Source organism: Portunus trituberculatus, chromosome 23, assembly GCF_017591435.1.
Source record: "Portunus trituberculatus isolate SZX2019 chromosome 23, ASM1759143v1, whole genome shotgun sequence".
Classification (NCBI taxonomy): Eukaryota; Metazoa; Arthropoda; class Malacostraca; order Decapoda; family Portunidae; genus Portunus; species Portunus trituberculatus.
The window spans coordinates 2,460,001-2,477,510 of record NC_059277.1 but is presented as its reverse complement, the minus strand read 5'-3'; the positions used below and the strand labels follow the sequence as shown (position 1 = coordinate 2,477,510).

General features: G+C 41.3%; 1 protein-coding gene across 1 annotated transcript in view; it reads right to left on the bottom strand.

Annotated features, from left to right (window-relative positions):
- Window positions 1-17,510, bottom strand: part of LOC123507905 (LIM/homeobox protein Awh-like) — a 60,483-nt gene that overhangs the window by 2,824 nt on the left and 40,149 nt on the right. The window contains exons 4-7 of the mRNA XM_045261211.1: window positions 9,003-9,220; window positions 8,113-8,346; window positions 5,575-5,664; window positions 3,107-4,737 (exon numbers count right to left, since the gene is read on the bottom strand). Coding sequence (XP_045117146.1) covers window positions 4,676-4,737; window positions 5,575-5,664; window positions 8,113-8,346; window positions 9,003-9,220 — 604 coding nt within the window. The 3' untranslated portion in view covers window positions 3,107-4,675. The remainder of the gene's footprint in view (window positions 1-3,106; window positions 4,738-5,574; window positions 5,665-8,112; window positions 8,347-9,002; window positions 9,221-17,510) is intronic.

Genomic DNA, 17,510 nt, shown 5'->3' with positions numbered 1-17,510 from the left:
GGTAAACCTAACAAAAAAAAAAAAAAGTTTGGTGTTGCCTAAATGTAATTACAAGGATAGAGAATGAAAGCATAATGAACAATAAATTTTATTACATAACAATGTTTTATATCTGCAATGAAGTGGTACATACGGAAATAAATAAACACTCTACGTGTTACTTGCTCTACTTGGAGAGAAAACATCCACTGCAATGGCGTGAGTGAGGGTGACGAGACACTACTGACAGAAACACTGCAGCAGGGATCCAGGAAACCTTCAACTTGCTGTGCACACCACACACCACCAGGACCCTCACCACACCACACCACACCAGCACTGGGCACACTAGTGGGAACATGCTACACCACACACATGACTTCTGGTAATATTCCTGAGGCAGACATCAGTTCACAGCAACCAGATCACAGACATGATCTCAGTGTACAATCAAGTAAGATTTTAAGATTTTGTACCTGAGAAGTGTCCACCTTTTGTGCCAGTAAGAATATGGAAGAACTAGACAGCATATGTGGAAGAGCAAGAACATTTTCTATTTATTTTACGTCTTGGCCTATAGCGCCTGTAGGTAACTTGAAGAGTATTGGAAGCGCTGTTCAGCTTCCACCCATTAGTGGCGCAGGCAATTTTACTTATAATGGTACCCAATGTTAGGGCATCTTTGGTGTAACCACCTAGAACCTGGGTATCATGGTGACATGTAGGTGGCTTTAAACCACTCGACAAATGGCAAAGTATCAAGGCGGTACGTGGTAGGATTCGAACCTATGCGTGGACGTCTGCCCGACCTCACCACCACTTTATCCACTACGCCACCGCCTCCCTAGTGGTGTGTATAGCTGGATAGATTTTTCTTTTCTTTACTGAGAGAGAGAGAGAGAGAGAGAGAGAGAGAGAGAGAGAGAGAGAGAGAGAGAATGGGGGCAGGGGACATACATTAATGTAAGTATAAACAGGACCATCATAATAAGATTTCTACTTTGGCTGTCGCTATTTCCTTTAATATCCTCAGGTATCGTGATGTTGATGCACTCAGTAAGAGCGAGTTGAGGATAAATAAAGAGAAAGGAACCATAGGGACCATACATGACCACAGCATATATAACGATACACAATATATGCAATATCACGTGTATGTCTGCTGTGCTGGCTTTCCGCATGTTCTTGTATATTCCAAGAGGTGCACCCTATGTGGTGGTGGTGGTGGTAGTGGTAGCGGCGACTTCCGGGTGGTGGAGGGGTGGTCACTTGCTGGTTAGTGTGTTAGTTCTACAGCTCAAAATCCTAACACTAATAATGATCAGGGAAACAAGCTGCTGTGAGTACAAATCCATGAGTGTGGGAGCAAGTTGAAGCACACACCATTAATAACTTTGTCTTTGGCTCAGCTGAACTAGATGCACAGGATAGACAAATTCCTTTCGCGAACAAAGGAAACGCATCCCTTTTTGACTTAAAAGTTAAGTAAACGCTACATTAGAGATCCTACATAATATTTTACAGCACAAACACATGGGTGGTATTACAGAGTCACGCATGTCTCACTGTGGCGGAAAAAGATTTTTTTTTTTTTTTTTTTTTAATTCTGGTGACACCATTCTTCTCCATTATACTGTCGGATTCTTTAGGAGTTAGGTGGTGCTACACGGAAGTCAGGTTATGTACTAGCTGCAATGACAAGGAGTAATGACGTTATAGCTACAGTGACAAAATAGCCAAGACTGAACAGAATCCACTAAAGGCTTAGCAAGTCTCATTCGTTTGGCAATGTATCGTCTTGCTTCCGTGAGTAGCCTTGGAAATAAGATATCCTGCCAAGGCTCCTCACGGGACAGTTTTGCTCCACCTTCAGATATATTTTCCAGTGTAAGCACCTACATGATGTTCCATGGCATGACAATAATGAAATATGATATTTTAACAGACTAGTTGCATGTCCTTTTCTCTGATAAAGTAATGAACTTTCTAACATACTGAATTCTCTAAGTAGTAATTAATTTAATTAACAATGGGAATAGTTTCCTAAAACTTTCATCCTTCACAGAGAGACAAGCGTGATTCCGCAAAGTTACCAGCACATCTTTCTTGTCCCTCCTGCTGACCTCCAGCAACTGTAAACAAATGCATATCTCACAGAACCATCCCAAGCTCCTCAACTATGCAGGGGTCCAGGTGGATCTAGGTGGGTCCAGTGGCACTCACAGGTACCTTGTGGAATGTAAGCACTGGTGACACTGGGACAGCCGGCACGTGTGTTGTGGGAGGGGGGTGATGCATATGGTCGCCTTAGGGCTTAGTCACTACCATGGGAGTGGCTTACGCGGCTGCTGATTCACAGGAATCAGGCTTACTCGATGGAAAGACTGATTATCTCTAGTGTATGAATTGAAGGATAGAAGTGACTAGTAAGCACTTCGGTATTCAAGGGAAAATTGACAAATTATGTCTCCATAACGAAATTATTGATTATGCCAAGGAAGTGATTTGAAAGAGAAATAGCTGTGTATCATAAGAACTACTCCAAACCAATTGCAAATTATACTTTCGAGGCAAACAATTAAACGCTAGAGTATAATAATCAGCCTTGTGGAAAAAGTCAAGTCTGATTCGAGGTGTCGTTTACGATGTTCAATAAATACCACGATACAACTTGGCTCAGCAAGTAGTCCCTTCCTGCATCACTTCTCGCTGCATTGCGCGGGTTGTTTCGCAACATCTTCATGACGGTGTCAATTCACGGTCTTTGAATAGATGATTATCTTTTCAACATTGAATTGTCGTTTCGCATACTAATAGACACGTATTTACAAACAGTGCATTGTTCTTCGTTAAGTCTTCTGTCATTATGGTTGTGTATATATAGTCGTCAGGCAGTCCATTATCGTTAAAGCTTTGAACGATTATGTTATATTTAGTAATAACAGACATTCGTTCGAGCATCTTTTTGCCATAATTGCTCTTAATGATTCGAGCTCCATGGTGAACCTTCGGGTTTATCGAGTAGCCGTCCTGTCCCGAAAGGGAACTTTTAATCTTACGTAATTTTCCTTCACAATAATAATGATGGAAAAAAACTAAGTTGAGACATTACACCATAGACACTTACCGCAGCACAGACAACAGCAGGGCAGAGATGCGCCGCGCCTCGCACCGTCACAGCGAAGCTCCACGTGGGAAGTGAACACAATCCGACATGAACTAGGAACTTTCCGTCCATTGTAGACATTTCGTAAATACTTGAATTATCCTTCACATTATGACAAACACTTCCTCCAAGATGTCTTGCATTACATTAAAGATCGACACAACATTATATATAACTACATATAGATAAACAACGACGTCTGTTGGATCACAAAGGAAGGACATACAACCTGTCTTGTTTCCAGACCAGAACTGATATCACGATCGGCAGCAGCAGCAGCAGCAGCAGCAGTAACAGCAGGTAGGGACTACTTGGATAAATGATTTGTACCACGGTATATCAAATAAACCATTGCGTTACTAACATACGAAATCTTTTTTGTAATAATAAATGCCAGCAAGCAACAGAAACATCAACTGTCTGAGTTATTCGCGATTTTGCATCATGTAATTATAAGTGACGAGGAGAATTTGAGTAATATAATGAAGCACATGATTTACAGTTCATTATCCAGCAACATGATATCTTTAATAGAAGAGAGAGAGAGAGAAAAGAAAAAAAAAACAAAAAAACAAATCGACAAATTATGCAGAAGTAACCTAGAAAAAAAAAGAGTGATATAATGAAGCGTGACAGTTACAGTTCATTATCCGTTAACATAAATCCTTGAACTCAATAGAAGAAAAAAATAATTGACGATAAATTGAACACAGATGAATAAAAAAAATGAATGCTGTTGACGGATCAGCATATACGTGAATCAGCAGTCGGCCCCCAGCACCACAACACACCTCTCAGCACTCAGCACTCAGCATCCCATCACTGTACAATGAACACTGAAAGACACATTTAGTACTCTGACACAGCTACCACTATGAACATTATAACTACATATATATACTGATGATGGTGACGATGAGTGAATGATAATGATGGCGGCATCAGTGGTGATGGTGATGATGGTGGTGGTTATGACAGTGATGGTGACAGAATGGTAATGGTGGCGGATGATGGTAATAGTGATATGTGATGGTGAGTTAAACGTACAGCGAAAGAAATAAAAGGTAATAAATGTGCAGAAAATGTAATAATCTGTATCATATAACACTGCTGAAGAAGAAGAAAAGAAGAAGAAGAAGAAGAAGAAGAAGAAGAAGAAATGAGGAAATAAAGCAGTATATAATGTTCCTTGTTAAAAATTCAATTTTTTTTTTCCAGAGAGAGAGAGAGAGAGAGAGAGAGAGAGAGAGAGAGAGAGAGACAGTAACAATAACCAATGAATCGCAAAAATAAAAATTTGACAGCTAACGGAGAGAAAAGACAAGAAAAGAGAAGAGGAAGAGGAGGAGAAAGAATACGCGAATCTTTCCCTCCCTCTTATTCCGTCCGTCCATCTCTTCATCTCTCCGCTTTCTCCTGACAGCGTGTAAACAATAAAGCGACGTTTGGGTCTCGGTCTTGGTCTTGCTGGTGCTCCGGGGAGGGGGATAAACCTTTTCAACGGGACGCGCCTCACCCCAGAGCGTGACGTCACACCTCCCCATGCATCATCGTCATTATGGGCGTCTCGGGCGAAGAGGAGTCATCGGGTTCTGTGGATGGGGAACGTGGGCGTGAGAAAGTGCTGGAGAATGGGACAGTGTGAAAAAAAGTATTGGGTAAAATAAGAGAGTTAGAAGAAAATAAGGAATTCAGTAACGTTATGAAAAACGGATGGATGAAAAGGCAGAGAAAGAGAGAGAGAGAGAGAGAGAGAGAGAGAGAGAGAGAGAGAGAGAGAGAGAGAGAGAGAGAGAGAGAGAGAGAGAGAGAGAGATAAAAAAAAAAAAGAAAAATGACAATTAATAGAGATATAAAGATTATTGGATAACAAAATACTTTGAAGGCACATAATAGAATAAATAGCTCGAAATAAATATGTAGAGATATGTAATAATATCATAGGAATTGTAAACCCGCAGAGAAAAAAAAATAATTATGACTCAATATAATATTCCAAACCGCAAAATAAAATTAAAGGATGGAAATGTAAAGTGAGACTTAAATGAAATCTTATAGTGATACAAATATCATTTCGTATTTTCGAAGTAAATAGATAACTAAATGAATAAACGGAAGAAAAAAAGAAACAAATAGATAGAGAAAGAAAGGATGAAAGAATGATAAGAGGAAGGAAAGTAAGATGGATAGAAAGATAGAAAAAATGAATGAAAGACTGCTAAAAAAGAAAGAAAAAAAGAAAAAAAAAGAAAACTGATTTCATAAAGAAAGAAAAAATAAAGAAAAAATAAAGAATAAAGAAAGAAAGAAAGGATAATAAGACGCAAACATAAAAGTAGAAAAAATGAATAAAGAAACCAACAAAATTAATGAACAAGTTGAAAAAAAAAGAAAAAAAAAACACATAACGAGTAAGGGTGGTCACTAACCAACACTGTGGGGTCTGAAGGAGTACATGAAGTGAAGGTCGATGCTTCGTGCCAGGGAGCCGTTCATGTCCTGCAGGGCGCGGTCCACTCCTGAAGGGGAAGAAGAGTTAATGAGCAAGGCGACGAACACAGCAATATTAATAACCATACGAGCAGAGAGAGAGAGAGAGAGAGAGAGAGAGAGAGAGAGAGAGAGAGAGAGAGAGATAAATGGATGACAGCCTCACTAAAACAGTTACGTGCCTCAAAACACAAGTAAATGTAAATATATTTTGTAAGATATGAATAGTTTTAGATCTTAACAGTAGAGTAAGCTGGAGAGAGAGAGAGAGAGAGAGAGAGAGAGAGAGAGAGAGAGAGAGAGAGAGAGAGAGAGAGAGAGAGAGAGAGAGAGAGAGAGAGAGAGAGAGAGAGAGAGAGAGAGAGAAATCAACGAAAGAGAGGGGAGAGAAAACAACCAAGAGAGAAGCGAAGAGACAGACACGGAGAGACGGAAAGAAAGAGAAAGAGAATGACTAGCAGATGATTTGGGAAAGGAAAGGGTGAATGGAAGGTAGGGAGGGAGACAAGGGGACAGAGGGAGTGGGAGAGGGAAGAAGGCGCTCTTGTCTGACAGGAAAAGTTGAGGGAGGTGGCTGTCGAGGATGATAACGATCTCTTCCTTAATTGTGGTCGATTAGCTCAGCCAGTGACGGGGAGCAAACACTACTAACGAGGGAGGAAAAGATGACGGGCGGGGGCGGGGCGAGCCTCAAGGGGAAGAGGGTCGAGAGGCAAAGCTGGGAAGGAGGGAAAGGAGGTGGTGGTGGTGGTGGTCGTGGTGGTGGTGGTTGTGGGGATACTGGTGAAGGTAGCAGTTGTTGTCGTGGGGATGGTGGTTGTAGTAGTAGTAGTAGTAGTAGTAGTAGTAGTAGTAGTAGTAGTAGTAGTAGTAGTAGCAGCAGTAGTATAGTAGTAGTAGTAGTAGTAGTAGTAGTAGTAGTAGTAGTAGTAGTAGTAGTAGAAGTAGAAGTAGAAGTAGAAGTAGAAGTAGTAGTAGAAGTAGTAGTAGTAGTAGTAGTAGTAGTAGTAGTAGTAGTAGTAGTAGTAGTAGTAGTAGTAAATGTAGAAGAAGTAGTAGTTGTAGTAGTAATAGCAATAGTAAAAGTAGTAATTACAGTAACATTAGTAACATCTCTGCAAGCACGCAACACACACAAAAAAATGCAACAAACAAAATAAAAATAAAACACTAAACATAAATAGCAAACAAGAGTACCAAAGAATTCACTTATTCGTAATCTAACCACCACCACCACCACCACCATCACAACCACCAACAGTAGCTAACAACACATTGCTCCTTAATCACATTCCCTCATTCGATACCCCGCGACTGCCGTGCCGATGCCAATGAACAATTAGGGCGGAACACACACACACACACACACACACACACACACACACACACACTGTCGGATTTCCAAGGGAGTAGACGGAGGCAAAATCTAATTAGCGTTCCTAGTGGAGTGTGATAATTGACAGTATTTGGATTGCAGGAGAGATGTTCACCAGAAATGCAGGTGTTCAGGTCCTGCCGACGAGTTTACATACCTGCGCTTTTTGGGTGAAGCTTATGTGGCGTGGAGAATGTAATGTTAGAGAGAGATTACTAAATGCGATGTAAGTGTTGGGTTGGGTTGGGTTGGATATTCTCTCTCTCTCTCTCTCTCTCTCTACAGGTTTATGTATACATATCGCACCTCCGCCGGCATCGTGTCGCCAATATCGCCCCCACATGCGTGAAATATTTAAATTAATTTACATATTTATTTTTCCCTCTCTTCGTTACGTGTACATTCATTACTTTATTCACTGCAGATACAAATTCGTTTACTGATCCGTATGTAACAAAAAAAAGAACTGAAAGTTTTTCCCTCGCATCCAAATAATCTTGCAAACACACGATACACGCGCTAAATAATTTAATAAAACGAGAGCAGGAGAATTCTTAATATTTTACACCTCATCAGGAATCAATTTAACTTGCTGTGGGATTTTGTTGAGGTCTTCTTGTTATCTCAGGTGTGCAGCGCGGGCAGGTGTGCGGGGAGTCTTGTCGCCTCTAACAAGATCGGGCAGCACACCGCCGCGGCTCGCCGACCCCTGACGCGGTGCGGCGCGGCGCGGCTCTCGCCCTCTTCATTACTGCGTCAAAATTGAGTCAGCCGACACGTGCCCCTCAATGGCCGGGAAATTGAGTCACGTGACAATGTTGGGCCAATCACACGCCATTCATCGGTAATTACGTCACATGACATGTGTAGTATCAAAAATGAAACGGAAAATATTCGCGAGGTGGGTGGTGGTGAGTGTGTCTTTTCCCTTCCCCTCTCCTCCCTCTCGCTCTCTCTACGCCAGCATCTCTTGACTTAATTCTTCCCCTCCGCCTCGACTCCCTCCCGCCGCTCAGACACACGTCGATCACCTAAACACACAAACACACGTCTGTCATCACGCCACGCCTTCTTGTCCACATCTCCACCTTCCCTGACTCACCCTGCTGCTGTTTCTTGGAGGACATGTGTTTCTTCTGTCTAGCGCGGGAGTTCTGGAACCACACCTGCGTGACTCTCTTGCTGAGGCCCGTCAACTGCGCGATCCTCTCCAGGTCTTGGCTGTCCGGGTTGGAGTCGATCTGGAAATTCGCCTGAAGTACCTGCAGCTGCTCATCAGTGAAGGTTGTCCTCACCCGCTTACTCTTCCGCTGGCTGCCTTCTCCGTCTGTGTTCTCTGTGGACCGAGGGAACCAACGTTAGCTAGGGCTGTATGTGTCTGGCTTTCTACTTTCCCGTCTAAAAAAAAGGGCTATGCGTATGTCTTATCTTTTAAATGCCGAGCTACCAATCTGATTATTTATGTTATCTGTGATCACCTAACGACTATTTGTTAGCAATCTGTGAGATCACATCAAGATAGCAGTGTTGCTTCAAGTGCTAAAATATGAGTTCTTAATAGCAGCATAGTAATAGCAGTAGCAGTAACAGTAGCGGCAGCAGTAGCAACAGGCGTAGCAACAACAGCGAACATTGGCAACAATGCCGCCATGAATGAAGTAATAACAAAGTCAAGAAATCAGTAGTACAACATACACTATTAAAACAAGGGCAAGAAATTAAGAGGGACAGGCGAGGCTGAACCAAGAAAAGGAGGGGCCGAGTCCGTGCCGACACAGGTGATCGGGCAGCGGCCCGGCACCGGCAGGGATCAATAGGACGCTTCATAGCGGCGGGGGAAGCTGGCGGGAGGACAAAGGTGGTCTGCAGTGTTGCAGACTGCTGGAGGACAAGAAAGGAACATGCCTATAGAGACAGCATGGGCGGGAGGAGGCGGTGGTGTAGGCGAGGCAATGCCGAGATGCTCCACCACCAACGCCGCCTGACACTCACCGTCATTGCTTGTCGCTCCGCCCTCGATGGACTCCAGGTAGTGCTGCTTGCACAACACACGGCTGTCGTGAAGCGCAAACTCCTCGCCGGTGCTGAGCTGCCGTTTGCAGGCATCGCAGGCGAAACAGGCGAGGTGGTAAACACGGTCCCGCGCCCGCCGCACCCAGTCCGCGGCGCCGATGCTGCGGCAACACTTGGCGCACCGCGCCCCGAAGTTCCTGCGGAAGAGAGAACCGAAGATGAGAATGGACTGAGTGAACTGTGAAGGAAAGGAGAAAGACTGACAGGCTGGCTGGCAGCATATGTCAGGTTGAGTCATCATAAAGTGTGCAGCACCACCACCGCCAGTCTCATGTCCTGGTCGCAACATCCTGCAGATGAGTGAGGAACGCACAACCATGTAGTGCTCAGACAGCACAAACAGCAATAGGATGGGCAGTGCGAATTCTGCGGCACTCATCAGAAGCAGCAGCCAGCGGCGGACCGCAGCCCAGCACTGGCGGCACGGAGGCGGTGGCGAAGAGACCTGTTGTCCGGAGAAACACAACAAAGCCACAGTAATGGCGCACATTTGTTACCACTGATCGACATGTGGACACCCACACGTCTGACACACGGAGCGCCGGGAATACTGTGAAAAAGAAATCGTGGGAAGGCTATAGGCCTATGTTGTCAGACAAGATATATTTCACAATTCACCACCACAACGGAAGCATTTGAGGTCTATAGAACACACACACACACACACACACACACACACACACACACACACACACACACACTATCGAGTACTTGGCCATCGATACGCACCAATTACCGGAAGGCCGGCGGCACGTCTCCGACATCGAGCGGAAAGAAAGAAAAGGAGATAAAGATTGACGAATATTGTGTCATGTTGGCTGTGCGTAATGATTGTCATGTTTCCGCGCTTCTCGTTCCTTTGGATTATTCAAGCACCACGAAGCGAGCCTTTTATTATCATCAGTTATTATTTTATATTATTATCATTATCACCACCACCACCACCACTACCACCACGATGCACCACCCGTCCATTAATCACTGACATCATTCGTACCATTACTCAAAACACGAACAGCAAACAAGAGACACAGCACAGCCACGAGCTAAAACAACATTAACATTCAGCTTCTGCCGCCCCGGACACCACGACAACGAATCAGTCTTTGTACCCGAGGCATTAAACTCCTTGGCGGAATAACTTCATCTGAGGGACAAGGTGATCTGAACCCAACCACGCGACAGGGGACCGAGTGTACTGACTAAAGAGGGACAGATCATTACAGGGAGCGTCTTACTTATATCTTACCTTGTACCTAGTGAATGTTTGTTTCAGATTGTAGTACTAGTGGTAATGAGTTTGTGTGTTGGGGGGGAGGGCGGTCATAGGGTGTATGGTCATGGAGGAGATTTCGTTATACATTTATTAGTTATACACGTTGTTGTATTCTACAGGTTGGGTTCAGTATGTGTGGTTTTGTTGTAAGATCGTTAGTTATTGCTACGTCCTAGGCTCACTTTCGTTTCTTCTCAATAACTATTTTTTATGCCATTTTTTCATTGTGATATTATTCCTTTCCTTTTCTTTCTTAATCTTCTCTCATTCTGATTTTCTTCGTCTCCTTAATTTTATTTGATATTCTTTCTTTCCATTTTTTTCTCAATCTTACTTTCACTGTGATATTTTCTATTTCTTTTCATTATTCCTCCATTGCTGCGCTTTGATTTCTTCATTCATAGCACAGTAATCTGTTTATGTACAATAATTAGATACATTTTTTAATTAACTGGCTCTCTTTCTCTTCCCATCTTCCATTCGATTAATGATTATCGAAGCGTTCATTACTCTATTACTCTATTACTTTTATGCATGAGAACAACTAGCAACCAGAAAACGACAGAAAAAAAAAAATAAAAGAAACACAAATTAGTGGCTTTCCGGAAAGTTTAAAAGGTAAAGAGAATTAAGATGAATTCCAGGTACGTTCAAGGTATCCCTCTCTTGAAGTAGCTGGAGTCACAGGAAGACGGAAAACAGATACAGGGAGGAAAAATTTGCAGTTTTTGTTACTCCTAAAAAAAAAAAAAAAAAAAAAAGAAAAAGGTAAGAGATAATTTTTTCTTACGACGTTCTGATATTCCTCTTTCGACACAGTTTAAGTAAAAAAAAGAGGTGAAAAATAGAAAAAAAGTAATTTAGAAAGAGAAAAAAGCAAAATTATAGTTCTAAGTTGCTTAAAAAGATTAATAGATAAGATTAAATAAAAAAAAAACATTCTAACACTCTTCTCTTAAAGCAATTAAAGTTAAAGGAAGGGAAAAAAATGAATTAGTAGACCTCTTGAATCATGTTTATTTTTTCTATTTATTTTAATCTTTCGTATTCATAAATCAACTTTCTCTTTCTCTCTCTCTCTCTCTCTCTCTCTCTCTCTCTGTCTTTCTGTCTTTCTGTCTTTCTGTCTTTGTCTGTCTGTCTGTCTGTCTGTCTGTCTGTCTGTCTGTCTTTCATTCTGTCTTTGTTTGTCTTTCTGTCTGTCTGTCTGTCTATCTGTCTGTCTTTGTCTTTGTTTGTCTCTCTCTCTCTCTCTCTCTCTCTCTCTCTCTCTCTCTCTCTCTCTCTCTCTCTCTCTCTCTCTCTCTCTCTCTCTCTCTTTCTCCCATCAGTGCAATTCTTTCTACCCCATTACTCATTCCTCGCGCGCCTCTCGCTATGATATAAGTGAAGGAAAGAATGATGAGTGACCGGGTTTGTTCCTCGAGGCACTACCAACTCCCTTGCAGCTCAGTAAATCAATCACTTTTGACAATTATCGCGGCAGAGTTTATTCTTTCACAACGAATGGGCCAGCGCTGCACACCTTCCTTGACTTAGATTTGTTCGTTTTCCTATTTACTTGTTATTCGTTTTCCTTTTCTTTTTATTAGGTGTAGTTAGTCTGATTTTGTTTGTTGTTGTTGTTGTTGTTGCTGGTGGTGGTGGTGGTGGTGGTGGTAGTGGTGGAGTTGTTGCAGTTAGTAATGGTAGTGGTAGTGGTAGTGGTAGTGGTAGTGGTAGTAGCAGTAGTAGTAGTAGTAGTGGTGGTTGTGATAGTGTTAGTAGTAGTAGAAGTAGTAGTATCAGTAGTAGATTAACAGCAGTAGTTATCACCATTATTAGTTCTACCATTATCAATTTTTACCTGCATTTCATTTAGCTGCATTCACTTATTTCCTTGTCTATTCATTTACTTATTTACTTTTGTGTATCTAATCTTTATTTCAGCTCCAAGAAAAAAAATTATGAAAATCGTATTAACTAATCTCAAGTTTTCCTTTCCTTTCCACGTCACATCACTAATGCAACACAACAAAGACGGACAAAACACACTTCGTTTATACAAAAGAAAGTACAACAAACACAAATATATAACACAAAAACGTAACACACCAAAATAAAAGTAAGAAAACGTCTATTTTATAAGGAAAGCATGCTAATTAGAAGAGAGAGAGAGAGAGAGAGAGAGAGTGTGTGTGTGTGTGTGTGTGTGTGTGTGTGTGTGTGTGTGTGTGTGTGTAACCTGGATGTTTCTGACACTCAAAACTGACAGCCATTTTATTACCCGGGGGATGTTGTCCTGCAGTGAGTAGGTGGGGAGGGGGTCAAGGTGAGAGGGGGAGGGATAGGTGGGGTCATAGTGATTGGGGAGGGAGGGAGGGAGGGCGTCGAGGTGATGGGCTGGAGGGATAAGAGTAGATGCTGGGTAGAGGGTGAGTAGAGAAGGGGAGTTATGGGAAGGTGAGAGGAAATACTCGAAATGAAGAGAAAGAAACTTAATTCTAAACATGGAATCTAAGAGAGAGAGAGAGAGAGAGAGAGAGAGAGAGAGATAAAATGAATAGAAAAATCCCTGAATTAATCAAAGATCATTGAGTTAGAGAATAAATACTCCAATAAGAAATAGATAAATAATAATAAAAATGAAAATTTACCTCTCTCTCTCTCTCTCTCTCTCTCTGTGTGTGTGTGTGTGTGTGTGTGTGTGTGTGTGTGTTACAAGGCTCAAATAATCAGGAGACAATAGATGCAGGCGGAGGACAATACTTGCTTCATTGATACCTCCGGGTAAAGAAAAAAGATAGAAGAGAGAAAGAAAGAAAAAAATGACACTCGCATCATCATGACTCGAGATAAAGCAACACGACGCACAAACAAGAGGGGAAAAAAAGAGGAAATGAAAGTAATCAAAGAATAGAAGAATGAACTAAACCAAACGATATTAGATGTAAGAGAAGAAACTTAAACAAACCCTAAAAAAAAATGTCAAAACAAAATACAAAAGGAAGAAAAGAATGAATAACAGAGACTAAACGATAAACAGTAAGTAGTAGAAACTTGACAAAAAAAAAAAAAAAGAAAGAAAGAAAACCACAGAAATAACAAATTGAAATAGAACTTCTTAAAAATGGCACTGACAGTTTCTTTAAAAATCACATAATCTAGAAATCCTAAGAAAATAAATAACACAAAATTATTAAAACGAGTAAAAGGAATCAAAACACAGAACAATTAGAGAAAAATAAAAGAAAAGCATAGATTCTAAAAACTAATCTTAACATTCTTAGCATCAATTCTAGGTCAAGCTAATTACTCTAAACTGAACCACCTAAACACACTAATTACTCACCTAAACATACCTTAACACACCTTAACACATTCACTCATCTTAAACTAACACTCTTAAAGCTCAGAATCCACTCTTAACTACCTCTCACTTCCACACATGACACCTTAGCACGTTAACTACTCGCAGTACACCTAAACACACCTGTAACACCCTCACTCACCTCAAACTAACACTCCTACACCTCGCACTCAGCACCCAATTACCTTTCACTTTAACCCTTAGCACCTGAGTACCTTAATTACTCACCTAACGCACCTTACCACACCCACTCACTCCTGAACTCTCTTTTACTCACTCCTGAAGAAGGCTCTCAACTTTATAATGGTCTCACTTCTTCTCACTCGAAGCTACACTCAAGGGCTCACCGCTGGCCGCCTCTCACGCCCTTATTGTCAGCGGTGTCCCTAAACAAGCGCCTGATGGAGTAGTGGAGAGCAAAGGCGCCGCGCAAGGGCCTCGTCGGGTCAGGCGCGGTCCGGGATAATATTTCACTTCGTTAGGTTTAAGCGGACAGGACGACGGTGACTCGGCGGCGATGTGACGGTGATTAGAACACGATCCTCCTCCTCCTTCTCCTCCTCTTTCTTCTTCTTCTTTTTCCTCTTCTTCTTCTTCTTCTTCTTTTTCTTCTTCTTTCTCCTCCTCCTCCTCTTCAAAGTCTCATATGCCTGTGTGTGCTCGTGACTTCTCCCGCATGCATGGCCGCGCTCGCTCACACACACGGACACGCACACGCACACACACACACACACACAACAAAACGCATTACACTCTCACCAATTCATGAATCGTCGCTGATTAGTCTATAACTGTCATAATTACCACCACCAACACCACTACAACCTGAACAACAATACTATAACAACAGCCACTAACAAGAGATATGCTGAAGACTCCTAGGGTTAAAATTTCAACTCGTTATTAATGATGGTACTAATGATAAAATAATAATAGTAATAAAAACAGTAATAAAAAAGAGTACAGGGAGAAAATAAAGGTAAATAAAGTAATGGTAGACAGATAAAATGTAAAGCTGGAGAAGGAAGAAGGATCGTAGAAAAGAAGGAAGTAGAAAAGAGAACAGCAAATTATGGCAACAATAATAACAGAAATAGCAACCATAATGATAAATAAGTAGGTATTGAAAAATTAGGAATAAAAGAAGACGAAGAAATGCAGAAATGACAGAATGAAATATAAAGGATGCAGAAGAGAAGAAGGTAGATGAAACAGGAAAGGAGATAACAGAAGAGTGAGTAAAGAAAAGATAGAGACGGAAAAAATACGAGTAGAGGAGACAGAAAAAGAAAGCAAAGAAGATAAAGAAGGTAGAAGAAATAGAGGAAAATTAAGGAGAGTATAGAGGAGACAGAAGAAAGCTATATAGAAGTGAAAGAAATAGAAGAAAATAAAAGAATGTGGAATAAAAGTCGGAGGAGACAGAATAGAAAGTAAAAATAAGTAAAAGTATTGGAAGAAAAGGTAATTGCTATAAAAAAAGATAGAAGAAGTAGAAAAGAAAGTAAAAAAGTGAAGGAAATAGAAAAGAAATAGATGAGAAGAGGAAACCAATAGAAACAGAGAAATAAAACAATAAAGAAAACAAGAGGAACAATAAAGGATGTAGAAGAAAAGTTACTGGAGACAGGAAAAGCAAATAAGAGGAGAAAATAATATGAGTAGATAAATAGAAAAAAATATAAATGGAAAACAAAAAAGAAGAAAAGTTATAAGAAATCGAAAAAGTAAGCCAGAAAAGAAAAAAAAACACAAAATAAAAAAAGAAGAGAATATAGACTGGAAGATAAAGGACGTAGGAAAAAAAGGAAGAAGAGACAAAGAAAAGGTAGAGAAGAGGTAGAGGAGAGGTAGAAGAGGCAGGCGACGGTAGAGCAAGAGCATTGGCATATGATTCATGGTTCCTGCCAACTTACGAGCTACGATTGTTTGTTTGATTCATCGTTCTCCACGCGGATCACAAAACCAATAACCTCCTCTTCGATTTTCAGGCCAGGGGAGAGCGGGTCTTGCGCCGGGGGTTCCTAAGGGGGAGTATGCGAGGGGCGGAGGCGGCAGTTTCAACTCTTTAGGACGAGCGGGCGAGGGTGACGGGGCAAGTTTGGCCCTCTCTGTTCTGTCTGCCACCTGTCGGATTAGGCAACGGCGACCCAACTGAGAAATTGTCGCATTTTCTTGGCGTGCTTCATATTTCACTGCGTTGGTGTGTGTGTGTGTGTGTGTGTGTGTGTGTGTGTGTGTGTGTGTGTGTGTGTGTGTGTGTGTGTGTGTGTGTGTGTGTGTGTGTGTGTGTGTGTCTGTGTGTGTGTGTGGAAGTAGGTAGGTAGATAGGTAGGTGGGTTGGCAAGTAATTTTCATCTCAAATAAATCGGGTTCTTTCCTGTATTGATTTTACTAGTCACACACACACACACACACACACACACACACACACACACACACACACACACACACACACATGACGAATCTCTGTAAATAAATGCGTATTCATAAAAATGTAAAATTCCTCTTTAAGTAAAATAAAAATAAGGAAAATCAAAAGAAAAAAATATATAGCAGTCACCATAAAAGAAAATGAATTCCACGAAAATGACATACTTAGAAAAAAATTACGAGGAGAAAAACAGTAATTCAATGCGATTAAGGAGAAAAGAGAAGGAAGGAAGGAAGGAAGGAAGGAAGAAGGAAGGAGGAAAGGACGAGGTGAAGAAGAGGAGAGGAAGAGAGAGAGGAAGGAAGTTACTGAGAAACGTAAACAAACCAAGCGGGAAAGTTGGCAATCCTGTGTGATATATTGACCGACGTCTCAGCCACCCTAGAACTGTCACTCTCCTTCTTCTTCTCTCCTCCTCCTCCTCCTTCTCCTCCTCCTTCTCTTTTTTCTTTCTACTCCGTATCAAAAGTACACGCAAGCTACTTCTCTCCTTTTCCTCCTGTTCTTTCTTTTATCTCCATTTCTTTCTTTCTCTACTCCTTTCCCTCCTCCTCCTTCTCCTTCTCCTTCCCCTTGCCTTCATTGTCTTCTTTCCTCCTCTCTATCGGAAGAATCAAATGCTTTTCCTTTTCCTCCTCCTCCTTCTTCTCTTTCTCTTCTTTTTCACTCACATAATCGAATGAACACGCGAGAAAGAGAGAGAGAGAGAGAGAGAGAGAGAGAGAGAGAGAGAGAGAGAGAGAGAGAGAGAGAGAGAGAGAGAAAGGGGAAGGGAGGTGAAAGGGAAGGAGAGGGAGAGGGAGGGAGGACTAGTGGGAGTGAATGAAGATCAGAGAGAAAGGTGTTTGATTAGATAGACAAGTAGATAGATGGGCTGACAAGAGCGGGAGGGTTGGATGGACGGAGGTGGGTGAAACAGATATAGAAGGGATGATAGATAAGGTGATAAAAGACAGGAAGACAGAGGAAGAAGAGGAAATGTTACGCGTCTGAAATGACAACACACAGAGGTGAGGTGACGAGATAACAGAGATAAGGAGGAAAAAAGTGATGGAAAATGGAGACTGACCAGACAAAAACAGGAACTCGATGCGCAAACAAGATAAAAGAGATAAAACAAACGGAAAAAAAAAATAAGATGAAACAAACGGAAAAAAGAAAAAGAAGAAAAAAGAATTCCAAATAACGGTATTAGTGAAAAAAATAATGAAGAACCACAACAAAGAATAAAATAGAAAAATGAAATAAATAAATGCAAAGAATGGAAGAAGAAAGGAAAAGATGAAGAAATAAAGAACAAATGATAAGTAAAGAAAAAAGAAATAGGGATTAAGAAACACAAAAGAATAGAGATAAGAGGGACAAGGT